This window comes from Haematobia irritans, chromosome 3 (genome assembly GCF_050003625.1).
Source record: "Haematobia irritans isolate KBUSLIRL chromosome 3, ASM5000362v1, whole genome shotgun sequence".
NCBI lineage: Eukaryota > Metazoa > Arthropoda > Insecta > Diptera > Muscidae > Haematobia > Haematobia irritans.
The window spans coordinates 163,586,585-163,605,746 of NC_134399.1; the positions used below are offsets into that span (position 1 = coordinate 163,586,585).

Consider the following 19,162-nt stretch of genomic DNA (forward strand, 5'->3'; position numbering starts at 1 on the left):
AAAATTCCTACCAGCGGACCATCTTTCCAAATTAAATTAATATCATTGAAAAGTTCAAATTTTTCCAAAATTTTACTTCGATAGAAATTTTGGTCAAATTTTTATTTCTATTTATTTCTATAGAAAATTTGTCAAAATTTTATTTCTATAGAAAATTTTGTAAAAATTTTAGTTCTATAGAATTTTTTGTCAAAATTTTATTTCTATAATTTGCACGCTCAAAAAAAAACAAGTAAGTAAAGTAGAAAGTCGGGCGGGGCTGACTATATCATACCCTAAACCACCATTACAGAATTAGTAATCATAAGAAAATTAAGGGGTACATGTCTATGGGTGCTTTGTGTCAATCTGACTATAGCTCATAGCCAATGTTGCCAGGGAAAATGTTCGGTTTACCCTACAAGGACAAAAAAAGTTCCCTACTTTCCCATACATTCCCAAACAATTTTCCCTACTATATTTTTCGTTAAATTTAAAAAATTTTACAAAACAAAAATGGTTCTAAGTACTTTATTATCTTAAAACATGAATATGCAACGTATATAACTTAGAATATACATTTGTATTACCACCACGGTTGCCACAGTTGGTAGAATTCTACCCAAATTAGTAATCTTTTTTGTTAAATCTCTATAAAAATAAAATTTTGGAAAAAGTTTCTATAAACAAATTTTTCTATAGAAATAAAATTTTGACAATAAATTCTATAGAAATAAAATTTTGAGAAAAAATTCCACAGAAATAAAATTTTGAGAAAATTTTTTATAGAAATAATATTTTGAAAAAAAATTCTATAGAAATACAATTTTGACAAAATGTTCTATAGAAATTAAATGTTGACAAAATTTTCTACAGGAATAAAGTTTACCACACATTGTTAAAGATCAAGCCTTGCCGGCTTCTAATTTCCTCCTCTAGAGCCACCAAAATGTAAAATTTATTACAAATTGTGTTGAGTGAAAATGTGCTACATTGTGGCCCTACGTCCCCACAAGACGCTAAATATTAGAAAAACCCTACATATAGGGAATTTCTCCTACTTCTAGCAACACTGGCTGTATTTGATATTGCACCTACGGAGTTAGTATGCCACTAATATTGAGCCCATTATTAAAAAAGAGAAAATCGTTAAATTAGTGTGGGTAATAAACACAAATTTGTAAAAATCGAGCAATAGAACTACAAGTACGTATAAGTACGATCGGCTAGTACAACAAAATTTGAAATTTGAGTAACATTGGTTAATAAATATGAGTACTATGGCCAAATTTGGGAAAATCGAGCGATGCATATATATGGAAGCTATATCTAAATCTGAACCAATTTGCATAATATTTTGCGGTTTTGATAAATACCACAAAAGGTTACCTCGTGCAAGATTTGAGTACGATCAATTAAGAATTGAGGCCTGTATGGTCAAACATAGTGTTATTAAGGACGAATTTTTCAAAATCGGGTGATACATATATGGGAGCTATATCTACATCTGAACCGATTTCGATGAAATTTTGCACATATAGTTAGTACTATAGAGGACTGGATCTAGCCAACTTTTAGTAAGATCGGTTAATAAATAAGGGTTCTATGGCCAAATTTGGGAAAATCGGGCTATACATATATATGGGAGCTATATCTAAATCTGAACCGATTTCGATGATTTTTTGCACATATAGTTAGTGCTATAGAAAACTACATTTACCCAAATTTGAGTAAGATCGGTTGATAAATAAGGGTTTTATGGCCAAATTTAGAAAAATCGGGCGGTAGATATATATGGGAGCTATAGCTAAATCTGAACCGATTTCGATGATTTTTTGCACATATAGTTAGTGCTATAGAAGATTATATTTAGCCAACTTTGAGTAAGATCGGTTGATAAATAAAGGTTTTGTGGCCAAATTTGGGAAAATCGGGCGATACATATATATGAGAGCTATATCTAAATCTGAACCGATTTGGATGAAATTTTGCAGACTTGAAGGGCGATGGAAAAGATTACCTTTTGCCTAATTTGGTGACGATCCGTTTGAAAAAAAGCGCAACCTGACCCCATTTGTCGAAATCGGGCGATACATATAAATGGGAGCTATATCTAAATTTGATCCGATTTCTTCCAAATTCAATAGCGTTCGTCCCTATGCCCAAAAAAACTCGCTGAACCAAATTTCATCAAAATCGGTTAATAATTGCGACCGGAATCCTGCGAGAAACAAATACATGGACGGACGGACGGACACCAAGCGCTAGATCGACTCAGGAGATGATTCTGAGTCGATCGGTATATATTTTATGGGGTCTAAAATCAATATTTCTGGTAGGCACATTTTTTGGCCGATCAAACTTATTATACCCTGACCACTATGTGGTTTAGGGTATCAAAAAACCCAGCCAACTACACTCAAATCGATTATTTGAGTTTGGCAAAGGAAAGAGATATGCTTGCAAATTTGTTTAGGCCGTAGCTGACTATCAAACCTTTTTTCGGATAGTTCAAGTGTAGTTCACTTTGGGTTTAGTGAATTACCCGAATTTATTCTGATAATTGCTTGATAGTTTTTCAGCAAGTGGAGGATGCTGATGAGGAATGTGGTAATTCCGAAACAGCTGTACATCCTTCTTGCAGTCTATAGGGCTTTGCCCAAATACATTTGACAAGCATACTTTTCCTCTGTTGGTTAAGCTACACTTGTAGTTTAGTCAATGTATGGTTTTAAGCTGAGATCAAAAACAACAATAAAAATTGTATTTCTATAGAAAATTTTGTCACAATATTATTTCTATAGAAAATTTTGTCACAATGTTATTTCTATAGAAAATTTTGTCACAATTTTACTTCTATAGAAAATGTCACCAACATTTTATTTCTATAGAACATTTGTCAAAATTTTATTTCTGTAGAAAACTTTGTTAAAATTTTAGTTCATTAGAAACTTTTTTCCAAATTTTATTTCTATAGAAAATTTTATCAAAATTTCATTTCATTAGGAAATTTTGTCATAATTTCATTGCTATAGTTAATGTATCCAAAACTTTGACTTCATTAAAAAATATTTTATTTCTATAGAAAATTTTGTCAAACTTTTATTTCTATAGAAAGTTATTGCAAAATTTTATTTTTATTTTTACAAAATTTTTGCATTATTTTGTTTCTATACAAAATTTTTTTAAGGTTTATTTCTGTTCAAAATTTTATTTCTATATAAAATATTGTTAACATTTTATATGTATAGCATTTTTTGTCAAAATTTTATTTCTATTTATTTAAAAAAAATAGCGATTTAACGAAAATGGATCAAAATAAACCAAATTCCATTTGGTCCGACCATCGAACCAAATTTAAAAATTTATAATTTTTTGGACTAATTTTGGTCCGATCGGACCAAAATGGCAACCCTGGCCTAAAATTTATTTTTTTCAAAATGTTAGCAAAGTGGGGTCAGTATTTGGAACCTTGAGGGTCCGTGGTTGAGCCGATCTTTTATTAACTGCAATTCCTACAAAATTCTACGAATTTAAGAAGAAAAATGTTGTACCTATGTGCTTTAAATCAAAAGTTGTAAACTCCACAATTTAGAATTTCAAAAAAATACAGAATTTTGACCAATTTTTTGGAAAAAGTCAACGACACTGGATTTTGTCAGTATTTTATATGGCCTGAGATGCCAGAGTTTTACTTTGATTTTTTTGAAATTTTGCACGAGGAGTCTTATTAGTAGTACAGTCAAGTGTGCAAAATTTGGTGGAAATCGGTTCAGACCTCAAGCTGAAAAACGAAATAAATAAACAAAACTATATCATTTTAATCTACTTTTACTGATTCAATTTTGATTTTAGCGGAACAGTTTAGAGACAATTGTTGAGTCACTTATCATAAATTCGGACAAATTTTCTCTAAAAGGAAATACTTCATAAGAAAGGGGATTTTTTTCTTTGGGTCTAGATATGGCAATTCTATTGCCCATATGTCGCTGTGCCTCGGTCGTGGATTCAAATCTTAAAGATGATTTTGCCTTTTTTCCTTTTCGTTCTCCTTTAAATACTCGCACATTTTTGTCTACAAGCTATTTTAAAATCTGAACCGATTTCAACCAAATTTGGCATAGTTACTACGTTAATTCTACTCCCTGTGCAAATTTTCACGTAAATCGGATTACAACAATGATCTCTGTGGTTATATAAGGGAAAATCGGGCGAAAGATATATAGCTATATCTAAATCTGAACCGATTTGAATAAAATTTAACACACTTGACTATAATACAAATTGAACTCCTTGTGCCACATTTCAAGCTAATCAGGGTAAAACACTGGCTTTTGGGGCCTTATAAGTGCATATCGGGCGAAAGATATATATGGGAGCTATATCTAAATCAGAACCGAACTGTACTTTGATCACAGAAATGTTTTCACAGACAGACGGATAGATGGATATGGCTAAATCCACTCAGTGACCCGCCCTGAGCAATATTGCCAAAGACACCATATGTCGATCTCGTCTCCTTCTGGTTGTTGCAACCATATGTACTAACTTATAATACCCTGTTCCACAATGTGGCGCAGGGTATAACAAATTTATTTTGTAAACTAGTGTAATTATTGAGTTGAAAATGAAATATTCAATGTTTAGATATCAGTAGAGTTTACAGCAATAACCTCTCCAAGACACTATTTAGAAATTTTTTGAAAAGAAATCAAAAGTGGTAGAATATTAAATTTTCTTAATTAATAGTATGGCAATTAAATTTGATGTGAAATAATTTCCATCTGATAACAACCCTTCCTCACTTGTCACTCACTATCAGCGTTGCCAATTTAGCTTTTTTCCCGCTAGATGTGGCTTTTTTTGAAGACGTTTAGCGGGGAAAAATGCAATTAGATTTTAGCTTTTTTTCTGGCTTTTTTTCATGACCCTTTTAGCTAATTTTGGCTTTTTTTATTTTCGACATGTTCCTATTGAAATATGGATAAAACTTCGTTTTTATCTAAGCCTTGCTGCCAGAATAAGGTTTTCCACATATTTTAATTCCTTATATAAACTGTCAGTAAATTATTAGGAATATTAGCATTTGACTCGTATATCCTTTTTATGTTATTATAATTTGGTTATAATAGCATTTGTGAATTTCTCTTCTTCAATAGCCGACAAATTTTTTTTGTCCTTATAGTTAAGTGATTCAACTTAAAAGTGGGTATTTTTTCATGAAAGAAGGCTAGGGTCAATTCTAAAAAATTCTTAAAATTAATGAAATAATCTTTAAATTTGTGTAGTTTTTGTATCTTGACCACAAACCAAAATAGCGTTCAAAAATAGAAGAGGTTTTTCAACATTTTATTTTAAAAACGTATACATAGAATAATTTCTACTTAAAGTCGAGTCTGAATTTGGAAATTTAAGTTGTCGTTAGCACGTTTTTAAAGCACTGTGATAGCTCATGAAGAAAAAGCTGAAAAAACGAATAAATTCAAATTTGACTCGGAATCAATACCAAAATCCTTAGTGTACAAAATCTTTGGAACCGAACATAGAAATAATTAAGGAAATAAAGTTTTGAATGTGGTATTATTTATTTTAACATCAAAAAAATGCAATGAAAAAATTCGTAGTGATAGGATCAAAACAAATCTGCTATATATTAATGGAATGGATTTACATTTACGAAAATTAGATAACAATAGGTTTGTATGGGAAATTTTCGAATAAAAGTTATTCAATATAAACTTGCAAGACAGTTAGAATGGGTTTTATTCTCTTGGGTAAAATTAGGAGAAGTGTACTCGTTCACGAATTTATCATTAATTCAGTTAAAACGAAATATATTGATATTTTCTTATGCAGTTCTATGTGACATTGTGCAATATATCGCACATTGGACTTGTTGATGATTAACCAGCTGACAATTGCAAGTTTACTGGGAAAAATGTTTTTACTAGGAAATATAAACGAAGGACTTCCAGTAAAAATTTGTGATAGTAATCAAAATGTATCGAGTATGCAAACAGAGCTAATATGACTTAAATTTTCTTACAGTCTCACAGAAATTGAATTAAAATGAATACAATTAAAATAATATGCATTTTAAGTGAAATAAAGCCTTTAAGTTTGTTAAATTTCAATCAAAAATGTGACTTTTGATACAAAACATTTTAGCTTTTTTTCTAGCTATTTTTTAAAATTTTTTAGCTTTTTTTGGCTAGTTTTTTGGACAAATCTAGCGGTTTTTTGTGAAACAATTCTGGCAACGCTGCTCACTATCACATTACTCATTCCAAAATTATGTCACTATTTACCAACACCATTAGATCCATATTTTTCTCTAGTGTGACATATCCATTAAAAGCCAACCATTGGAAATATTTCTGGAATTCTACTCCATATTCAATGGCTAAAAAATAAGAACACAATTTCTCCCACGAGCACTGAGTGTCACTGAGCGTGTGAATTATGAGTAGAGTAATAAAATACTTTGCACATTACTGAGAGTGTGTCAGGGGAAATATCTCAAAAAAATAGCTTATGAATATGGAGAGCTATTTAATAGGTCTACTAAGTATTTTTCTCAACTCCCAATGCATTCTCTATCTATCAACACAAATAAATAGAAACATTTTAGACTATTAAGAAAATGAAATGTTTCCATCAGTGTACACCTGATATCTGGCTTTCAGGTGACTTAATTTATCATGAATATGTCATTAGTTTTAATTTTGAAAACAAACTTTTCCCAATTTCGTCTCCCGCATATTTGTCGAAATAAAATAGCAGTTGGCCAGGCGGAGTAGAGTATGCTAAACATTGGCTACAGGTATCCCAATTGGCTTATTTGCAAATTCATTTCGTTTACCATTCATTTTAGTCTAGAATTGCTCGGTTCACATTCATGAAGCAATGAGCGAATAATGAGCAGTTATTAACCGGGTCAACTAGCATTCTCTCACAATACCATGGTGTTTTGTTTATGGAGGGGAGTGTAAAAGTTGTTTATGCTTATGTCCGAGAATGCTGCCGGGGCGAATGCATTCAAGTATATTTAAGTTGGTTGAAACACAGCACCAGTCTGTTGTGTATGTACAAAAGTCCTTATACAAGGATTAAAAACATGACACGTAAAAATATATGGTTGCTTTCACAGCAATAGGAGGAAAGTGTACAAATGACCGGAAACTGACAAGTGGAAAATGTGTACGTTAGAACTTATGGCGGTTGTATGTTATTGTAAATGCGCCTAGATAATACAGAGTGGATGATGATATGTAATGCAAGAAAGTAAAGAGATATTTTTATATACCCACCATCATAGAATTGGGATGGGGGTACACATAGTATGTAACACATGGAAATATCGTCGAAAGACGATATAACCATGTCCGTCTGTCTGGTTGGTTGTCTGTCCGTCTGTTGTAATCACGATACAGTCTTCAATAACGAAGCCATTTGGGTGCATAAATAGGTGCGTATAGGGGCATATTTTGATATACCCCCCCATAAAGACCGATCTCTCGATTTCTTGGGTTTCTATATACGGTTGCCGCAGTTGTTAGAATTTTACCAAAACTTGTAGATATTTTACTGTTTGGGTTGGCTTTTAGGTTGGTAGAATTCTTGATGTTTTGGTACATTATTCGTCTCCAACTAAGAAGTACTTCACAAAATATTTTCTATAGAAATCATATTTTGACAAAATTTCTATGAAATAAAGCTTTGACAAAATTTTCTACAGAAATAATATTTTGACCAAATTTTCTATAGAAAAGAAATTCACAAAATTTTCTTCAGAAATAAAGTTTTGAGAACAGTAACAAAATATTGCATAATAAGATTTTTTGTTCGGTTTTTTATACCCTCCACCATAGGATGGGGGTATATTAACTTTGTCATTCCGTTTGTAACACATCGAAATATTGCTCTAAGACCCCATAAAGTATACATATTCGGGGTCGTGGTGAAATTCTGAGTCGACCTAAGCATGTCCGTCCGTCTGTTGAAATCACGCTAACTTCCGAACGAAACAAGCTATCGACATAAAACTTGGCGCAAGTAGTTGTTATTGATGTAGGTCCGATGGTATTGCAAATGGGCCATATCGGTCCACCTTTACGTATAGCCCCCATATAAACGGACGCTCAGATTTGGCTTGTGGACCCTCTAAGAGAAGCAAATTTCATCCGATCCGGCTGAAATTTGGTACATGATGTTAGTATATGGTCTTTAACAACCATGCAAAACTTGGTCCACATCGGTCTATAATTACATATAGCCCCCATATAAACCGATCCCCAGATTTGGCTTGCGGAGCCTCTAAGAGAAGCAAATTTCATCCGATCCTGTTAAAATTTGGTACATGATGTTAGTATCTGGTCTCTAACAACCATGCAAAACTTGGTTCACATCGGTCTATAATTAGTTATAGCCACCATATAAACGGATCCCCCGATTTGGCTTGAGGAGCCTCTAAGAAGAGCGAATTTCATCCGTTCCTGTTGAAATTTGGTACATAATGTTAGTATCTGATCTCTAACAACCATGCAAAACTTAGTCCACATCGGTCTATAATTACATATAGCCATCATATAAACCGATCACCAGATTTGACCTCCGGAGCCTCTTGGAAGGGCAAAATTCATCCGATTCGGTTGAAATTTGGTACGTCATGTTAGTATATGGTATCCAACAACCATGCAGGAATTGGTTCATATCAGTCCATAATTATATATAGCCCCCCATATAAACCGATCCCGAGATTTGATCTCTGGTGCCTTTTGGAGAAGCAAATTCATCCGATCTGGTTCAAATTTGGTACGTGGCTGTAGTATATGATATTTAACAACCATGGCAAAAGTGGTCCATATCAGTCCATAGTCATATATAGCCCCCATATAAACCGATCCTGAGATTTGATTTTGGAGCCTCTTGGAGGAGCAAATTTCATCTGAGTCAGTTGAAATTTGGTACATTCTGCTAGTATATGGCCGTTAACAACCATGCCTAACTAGGTCCATATCGGTCTATAGATATATATAGCCCTCAGATAAATCGATCCCCAATCACACAAAAATTGGTCCATATCAAGTTGATAATTCTATATAGCCCCGATATAAGCGACCCCTATATTTCAATTCTGGCTCTCTACGTACCGTGCAAAAGTCCATGTCGATTCGTAATTATTTATAGACTTACCTATACATAACTTTTTTGTCTAATATATACACGTATGGAATAACTCTCAATTTAGAAAACGATGTTAAGAAGTTTTGAGATACCACAACCCAAGTAATTTGATTGTGGCAGTCTTTCGTAGAAGTTTCTACGCAATCCATGGTGGAGTGTACATAAGATTCGGCCTGGACGAACTTACGGCCGTATATACTTGTTTTTTTGTAAAATTTTCTCAAAATATTGGTAGATTATTTATGGCTCGAGGGGCAACCGTGCTCTAGACACTGCAATTGTTATCCATTTCGCCTGAAATTCAATATTTTGAAGTATTTTCGGTTTGTGAATAGGTTTGTTTCGGTCCACATTTGGATATAGCCCCATCTCCCGATTTGACTTCTTGAGCGTCTACACGGACGACGTTTGGAACTCAAATTTTTTAACACAATATTTGTAAGTGCAAGCATGTAATGTTCATAAACTAGCATAACATGTTTGGGACATATATGTTAATATGTTAGAACATATTATGTTTGGGACATAAAATGTTTGTAAATATAATATGCTTAGATGCAAACATATATTAATTTGGAAATAGCCTATAAACATATATGTGTTTAGAAAGAGAGGCCTAGAGAGTATGCTGCAAATAAAAAAATAGAAGTAACCAATTGACGCCTTAAAATATATTCACACACAGAAAATTTCAATAAAATTGTTTACTACCAGTGTATGCCCTAAAGTGAAACACAATATGTTTGAACAATACAAAAAATATTTTCTTTGGACCAATCCTGAAAATATATATGCTTGAAGCAAAATGTGTTTGGGGTATATGTTGCAGAAGCGATTTTTTTTTGATGGTGTAGATATCCGAATTTTTATTCGATTTGCCTGAAATTCAATATTTAAAGGTACTTTGGGCCCATAAAAAAGCGTACTGAATATGGTGTGTATCGATCCATAGTTTGGTATAGCCCACATATAGCCCGATCTCCCGATTTGACCTCTTGAGTGTCTAGACATCTCAATTTTTCCGTTTCGCTTAAATTGAAAATCTAGAGGTATTTTGGGTCCACACATAAATGCGACGTATATGGGGTATATCGATCCATAGTTTGATATACCCCCTTAAATCAATCTCCCGAGTTGACTTCGTGGACAACGCAATTTTTTCCGATTTGCCTGAAATGTAAAATTGACAAGTATTTAAGGTCCGTAAATAGGTGTAGCGAATATGGTGTGGATGGGCCAATGTTTTGCTATAGCCCCGTGTTGTCTTCCGATTTCCATGTGCTGGCATAGTCCCATGTCTTAAGTCTTCGAATTTCCATGTGTATATATGTTTGCTTGTCAGAGTATCATATCATATCATATCATATCATATCATATCATATCATATCATATCATATCATATCATATCATATCATATCATATCATATCATATCATATCATATCATATCATATCATATCATATCATATCACATCATATCATATCATATCATATCATATCATATCATATCATATCATATCATATCATATCATATCATATCATATCATATCATATCATATCATATCATATCATATCATATCATATCATATCATATCATATCATATCATATCATATCATATCATATCATATCACATCATATCATATCATATCATATCATATCATATCATATCATATCATATCATATCATATCATATCATATCATATCATATCATATCATATCATATCATATCATATCATATCATATCATATCACATCATATCATATCATATCATATCATATCACATCATATCATATCATATCATATCATATCATATCATATCATATCATATCATATCATATCATATCATATCATATCATATCATATCATATCATATCATATCATATCATATCATATCACATCATATCATATCATATCATATCATATCATATCATATCATATCATATCATATCATATCATATCATATCATATCATATCATATCATATCATATCATATCATATCATATCATATCATATCATATCATATCATATCATATCATATCATATCATATCATATCATATCATATCATATCATATCATATCATATCATATCATATCATATCATATCATATCATATCATATCATATCATATCATATCATATCATATCATATCATATCATATCATATCATATCATATCATATCATATCATATCATATCATATCATATCATATCATATCATATCATATCATATCATATCATATCATATCATATCATATCATATCATATCATATCATATCATATCATATCATATCATATCATATCATATCATATCATATCATATCATATCATATCATATCATATCATATCATATCATATCATATCATATCATATCATATCATATCATATCATATCATATCATATCATATCATATCATATCATATCATATCATATCATATCATATCATATCATATCATATCATATCATATCATATCATATCATATCATATCATATCATATCATATCATATCATATCATATCATATCATATCATATCATATCATATCATATCATATCATATCATATCATATCATATCATATCATATCATATCATATCATATCATATCATATCATATCATATCATATCATATCATATCATATCATATCATATCATATCATATCATATCATATCATATCATATCATATCATATCATATCATATCATATCATATCATATCATATCATATCATATCATATCATATCATATCATATCATATCATATCATATCATATCATATCATATCATATCATATCATATCATATCATATCATATCATATCATATCATATCATATCATATCATATCATATCATATCATATCATATCATATCATATCATATCATATCATATCATATCATATCATATCATATCATATCATATCATATCAAACCAAATTCCATCGATTTCAACGTTGACCTATACGTCTCATTTACTTATATATAGATGACAATGACATCGACTATATGGGGTTCTTGGGAACGAATTTTCCCTGCAGATGACTAGCATTATACTTCATTTAGATGAATCATTGAAGTAGAAATGAATCGCATCATATCATTGTTCTCCACATTTCCGTAACATTCAACTTACCTGGTTGACATCAATTTGGTTTGAGGATGAGCTTAATTCCGATGTGATGTGGGATACACCTGAAAAAGAAAATATGATATGGCCATATTAAATCAGATTTGTTTAAAATTTTATTTCGTGTTTTTGATTACGCTTTAAAGGATACTAAATTGCTATTTCGTGTTTACAAGCGCATTTAAATGTTTGCCGTCATAAAATTTTAATAAAATGGAATATGTCCGTCAAATTTTTATATTCAATTAATATGATTGTTGGTTTTGCGTTTCATTGTTTTCTTTTACTGTATGAATATGCAAATAAGGAGTTTTATGCATGTCGATTGTGATTACATGGGTGTACTTGGATAGGCTTAAATCCTGCTACATGATAGCTTAGTATAGAATAAATGATATAAATGTTTTAACTCATATTTTTTTCGTTAGAATAAAGTTTATCACTTTTTTACACACTTTTATACCCTCCACCATAGGATGGGACTTTTTCTCAGACCCCATAAATTAAATATATTCTGGATCGTAGTGAAATGTTGAGTCGTATGCACGGTTGCCACTCGAGACAAAAATAATCTACAAATATTTGGAGAACATTTTACCAATGAACTACTAAAAAAATAATTATTTTGGAAAATTTTATTTCTATAAGAAATTTGGTCAATTATTTTTTCAATATGTTCTCAAAATTTTATTTCAATAGAAAAATTTGTCAAAATTTTATTTCTATAGAAAATTTTGTAAAAATTTTATTTCTATAGAAAATTTTGTAAAAAATTTATTTCTATGGAAAATTTTGTGAAAATTTTATTTCTATAGAAATTTTGTCAACCTTTTATTGCAATAGAAAATTCTATTTCTATAGAAAATTTTGTCAAAATTTTATTTCTATAGAAAATTTTGTCAAAATTTTATTTCTATAGAAAATTTTGTAAAAATTTTATTTCTATAAAAATTTTGTCAAAATTTTATTTCTATAGAAAAGTTTGTTAAAATTGTACTTCTATAGAAATTTTGTCAAAATGTTATTACAATAGAAAATTTTGTTTTTATACAAAATTTTGTCAAAATTTTATTTCTGTAGAAAATTTTGTAAAAATTTTATTTCTATAGAAACTTTATCAAAGTTTTATTTCTAAGAAAAAGTTTGGCAAAATTTTATTTCTATAGAAAATTTTGTCAACATTTTATTTCTGTAGAAAATTTTGTTAAAATTTTGTTTCTGTAGAAAAGTTTGTCAAAATTTTATTTCTATAGAAATTTTGTCACAGTTTTATTTCTATAGAAATATTTTTCAAAATTTTATTTCTATAGAAAATGTTCTCAAAATTTTATTTCTATAGATATTTTTTAAAAATTTTATTTCTATAGAAAATTTTGTCAAAATTTTATTTCAATAAAATATTTTGTCAACATTTTACTTCTATAGAAAATTTTGTTAAAATTTTATTTATTTATTTATATATTTATTTATTTCAGAAAATTTTGCCAATTTTATACAGAAAATTTTGTCAAAATTTCATTTCTATAGAAACTTTATCAAAGTTTTATTTCTAAGGAAAAGTTTGGCAAAATTTTATTTCTATAGAAAATTTTGTCAACATTTTATTTCTGTAGAAAATTTTGTTAAAATTTTGTTTCTGTAGAAAAGTTTGTCAAAATTTTATTTCTATAGAAATTTTGTGACAGTTTTATTTCTATAGAAATATTTTTCAAAATTTTATTTCTATAGAAAATGTTCTCAAAATTTTATTTCTATAGATATTTTTTAAAAATTTTATTTCTATAGAAAATTTTGTCAAAATTTTATTTCAATAAAAAGTTTTGTCAACATTTTACTTCTATAGAAAATTTTGTTAAAATTTTATTTATTTATTTATTTCAGAAAATTTTGTCAATTTTATACAGAAAATTTTGTCAAAATTTCATTTCTATAGAAAATTTTTGTCAAAATTTCATTTCTATTGAAAATTTTGTCAATTTTTTTTTCTATAGAAAATTTTGTCAACATTTTATTTCTGTATAAAATTTTGTCAAAATTTTATTTCTGTATAAAATTTTATTCAATTTTGTCACACTTTTATTTGTGTTGAAATTTTTTTTCAAAATAGTATTTCTATAAAAAATTTTGTAAAAATTTATTTCTACAATTTTTTTTTCAAAATATTATGTCTATAGAAAATTTTGTTAAAATTTTATTTTTATAGAAAATTTTGTCAAAATTGTATTTCTATAGAAAATATTGTCAAAATTTCATTTCTATAGAAAATTTTGTCAAAATTGTATTTCTATAGAAAATTTTGTCAAAATTTTATGTCTATAAACAATTTTGTCACACTTTTTTTCTGCAAAAAATTTTTTTCTATAGAAAATTTTGTCAAAATTTTTTTTTTATAGAAAATTTGTGAAGTAGCTCTTTGTTGGAGAGGAATAGTTGGCAAAACCTACCAAAATATTAAGAATTCTACCAATCTACGAAACAGTAAAAAATCTATCATTTTTGCTTGAATTCTACCAACTGTGGCAACCGTGGTCGTATGTCCGTCCGTCTGTCTGCTAAAATCACGCTAATTTCCGGGAAAGAAACAGGATTATCGATTTAAAACTTGGCACAAGTAATTGTTATTGATGTAGGTCGGATATATCGTCCCAACATATTCGCCTCTTTTCCTATTTTCGCTTTCGCCCTCGCTTTTTCGTCGCCTCGCCGCTAAGTTGGTATTTCTGGGGAAAGGCGACGGTGACAGTTACTTTTTGTAGCAATTACAATACTCGGTAACAAATGACCAATATCACTAGAAAACAATCAAGTGATGTGCACAGAATGAATTCTATTTTTTTCGGTTTAAAATATTTTTATTTCTGAATCATTTCTAAGTCTGAAAATCCAGAAAAATATTAAATTTGACTGGGAAAATATGTGGATATATGTTTAAGCTTCCAAAACTATAAAAATGACACAAGGATCATCGTGACAGAAAACAATCAGCTGATGTGCAAAAATGAATTTTAATTATTTGCATTTAAAATGCTCTCTGCTTGTAATCCAATTTTGAATTGGAAGATCAAAATAAATAATAAATGTGACTCAGGTAATGATTTAGATACCTACATAAGGACAACAACAATATCCAACCTAAACAATTGGAACATGTGTCCAACATTATGGAACATTATGTGTCCAAGGATCATTCAAAGTTTGTGAAGGTCACAATTGTTATCTAAGTTTGGAACTAAATAAATTGTATTTAACTAAATAAAATGAAACATTGGCCTTGAAGGGTTTCTCAACACATTTACTTTAATTGTGCAGTTTTCTTTTCTATGATATAAATGCGATGACCATAACTCCTATATAGACGGATCTTTGTCAATTTAGTATAAATAACGCATTTTTATGTCAATAGATTTGTGATCAGCGTGGTAAGCTCAGGACTCCTTAATATAGAACATAAGTTCCGCATAGAGTGGAATAAAGCTGGAATAAATACTTGAACAATATAATTTTTTTAATAATAGTTACATCTTTTCTACCATTTCTTACAATTTTACTCTAAGGTCCAAAGGCATTGTTCCAGCCGGTTTTAAATCGTTGGAGTGAAGCTCATCTAATGGCTGATATCTAGTTCTTTAACCATTTTTCTTTTGTAATTGTTGCAGATTAAGCACTTTACCTCTTACCAATTTCCATTATTGAATAAAAATAAACAAGTATATACGGCTGTAAGTTCGGCCAGGCCGAATCTTATGTACCCACCTCCATGGATTGCGTACACTGAAAAAAATATTGTCGTGAGGTCAAAGATTTCATGTCTTTAAAATACGAATGCAAATTTTGCTTAGCATAGAAGACGCATTTCTCTAATATAAAGTTTTTTTCCTTGTCCAAAAGTCGATAAACTTTTCAATGAAGTCGTATTGTCCTTATAATTAAGTGATTTGACTTAAAAACGCGTATCATAAAATGAAAGAAAAAATGTTTGGGCTAAGGTCAACTTGACTTTAATACTTCAGAAAAATTCTTTAAATTTAATGAAATTGTCTTTAAATTTGTTGTCTTTTTGCATCTTGACTACAAAGCAAAAAATCGTTCAAATATAGGACATGTTTTTCAACACTTTATTTTAAAGACGTTTTTTACTTGAAACAGAGCATAATTTCTACTGGAAGTCGAGTCTTAATTTGGAAAATAAGGTTGTCGTAAACTTTGATAGTCTATGAAGAAAAAAAGCTGAAAAAGCGAAACATTAAAATTTGCTTCCTAGAAGCAAGTACACAAAACCCAAATTTAAAAGGGAATTTTGTCTTAAAAGTATCCTTACATGTATTCTCCGCTTCTTTGGCTCGGAATCAATACCAAATTTTTTAAAGTAAAGACAAAATCTTTGGAACCGGGCATGCTTTTTTTTCAGTGTAGAAACTTCTACGGAAGACTGTCATCTACAATCAAATTGCTTAGGTTGTGGTATCTTAAAACTTCTTAACATCGTTTTCTAAATTATGAGTTAGTCCATACGTGGTATATATTAGACAAAAAAGTTATGTATAGTTAAGTCTACAAATAATTACGAACCGATAAGGACTTTTTGCACGGTACGTAGAGAGCCAGAATTGAAATATGGGTGTCGCTTATATGGGGGCTATATACAATTATGAACTTGATGTGGACCAATTTTTGTGTGATTGGGAATCGATTTATCTGAGGGCTATATATAACTATAGACCGATATGGACCTAGTTAGGCATGGTTGTTAACGGCCATATACTAGCACAATGTACCAAATTTCAACTCACTCGGATGAAATTTGCTCCTCCAAGAGGCTCCAAAACCAAATCTCGGGATCGGTTTATATGGGGGCTATATATGATTATGGACCGATATGGACCACTACATATAATTATGGACTGATAGGAACCAATTCTTTTATGGTTGTTGGATACCATATACTAACATCACGTACCAAATTTCAACCGAATTGGAAGAATTTTGCTCCTCCAAGGGGCTCCGGAGGTCAAATCTGGAGATCGGTTTATATGGGAGCTATATTTAATTATGGACCGATGTGGACCAATTTTTACATGGTCATTAGAGACCATATACTTACATCATGTACCAAATTTTAGCCGGATCGGATAAAATTTGTTTCTCTTAGAGGCTCTGCAAGCCAAATCGGGGGATCGGTTTATATGGGGGCTATATATAATTATGGACCGATATGGACAAATTTTTGCATGGTTGTTAGAGACCATATACTAACACGAGGTACCAAATTTCAGCCGGATCGGATGAAATTTGCTTCTCTTAGAAGCCTCGCAAGCCAAATCGGGGGATCGGCTTATATGGGGGCTATATATAATTATGGACCGATATGGACCAATTTTTGCATGGTTGTTAGAGACCATATACTAACACCATGTACCAAATTTCAGCCGGATCGGATGAAATTTGCTTCTCTTAGATGCCTCGCAAGCCAAATTTGGGGGCTCGTTTATATGGCTACACGTAAAAGTGGACCGATATGGCCCATTTGCAATACCATCCGACCTACATCAATAATAACTACTTGTGCCAAGTTCCAAGTCGATAGCTTGTTTCGTCCGGAAGTTAGCGTGATTTCAACAGACGGACGGACATGCTCAGATCGACTCAGAATTTCACCACGACCCAGAATATATATACTTTATGTGGTCTTAGAGCAATATTTCGATGTGTTACAAACAGAATGACAAAGTTAATATACCCCACATCCTATGGTGGAGGGTATAAAAAATCCATTCTCTATTTAACGATTTTATTCAACAGGAGGATGAGATCTCCTATTGTATTTAAATCCATGCGGAAAACTCAATTTTGTTTTACCACATTTAACAATTCGTTATTTGATATCGGCATAAAACTTATCACAAATCACATCTGCCTATATAGTCAATTTAATGGATTTTCATTTGAAAATTATCACCTGCCAATATGTGGGTGTGTATGTAAAAAAAAACAGAAGAAGACAACTTCTTTATAGCATCCTACGTTCGATTCTCATAAAATCAAATTACCATTTTGTATACAGACAAAAACAAGCACAAGCACACATGATAAGGATACCTTTGCGAGAGGGACTGAATGAGGTGCGAAACCACCGAATCATTATCATAATAATAAATGTTACTTACACTCAATCAAATAAATCTGAGATAATCCAATATTAACATCTGTCGTTAAATGCTTTAAAGCTCTTACGAAAAGAGAAATCTTGATTAAAGTGTCACGGATATGTTAACCTTCTTCATTCAGTAAAATTGGAGGTCATATAAAAGTGGCGCAATTGTAACAGATTTTTTTTTGCCATTGCCATTTATTCTAGGTTTTGCTGATGTGGGACAATTTCCCATCAGTTTTATTTGGAATCTCTAAAGACCTATATATCCTTTGGGCTTTTAGTGCCTTTATTTGCACTCGTTTTTTGGTTTTCTCCATCTGATGTCAACAAAATATTTTCTATTCTGTGTAGTTAGTTTTATTGTAAGGATACGACAATAAAAAACAATGCTTGCTGGAAGTCAAAATAAAAGAATATTTTATGAAAATACAAGGTTTAACATTCACTTACTTATATGGATACATATGCTTTTAAGTTTGTCTCAATTCTGTGGAGGGTTTTCTTTTAGAGATTTGATGACGTTGGCAAGGATTGGTAGGATTCCCATTTTTTATGTTATTCCTTGGAAATTTAAAAGTTATTTAATTAAAAATCTTTATTAAGTTGACTGAATCTTGTCTGCAGCTCATATATGAATAAAAAAAAAAGAAACTGACCTTATGTTCGGTCGGGACGAATCTTAAATACGCACCACCAATACATAATAATACTTTACTTTGAAAACTCTTCGTCCTA

General features: G+C 30.6%; 1 protein-coding gene across 1 annotated transcript in view; it reads right to left on the bottom strand.

Annotated features, from left to right (window-relative positions):
- Positions 1-19,162, bottom strand: part of LOC142231262 (otoferlin-like) — a 239,237-nt gene that overhangs the window by 179,045 nt on the left and 41,030 nt on the right. Inside the window, exon 2 of the mRNA XM_075301878.1 lies at positions 12,283-12,341. Coding sequence (XP_075157993.1) covers positions 12,283-12,341 — 59 coding nt within the window. The remainder of the gene's footprint in view (positions 1-12,282; positions 12,342-19,162) is intronic.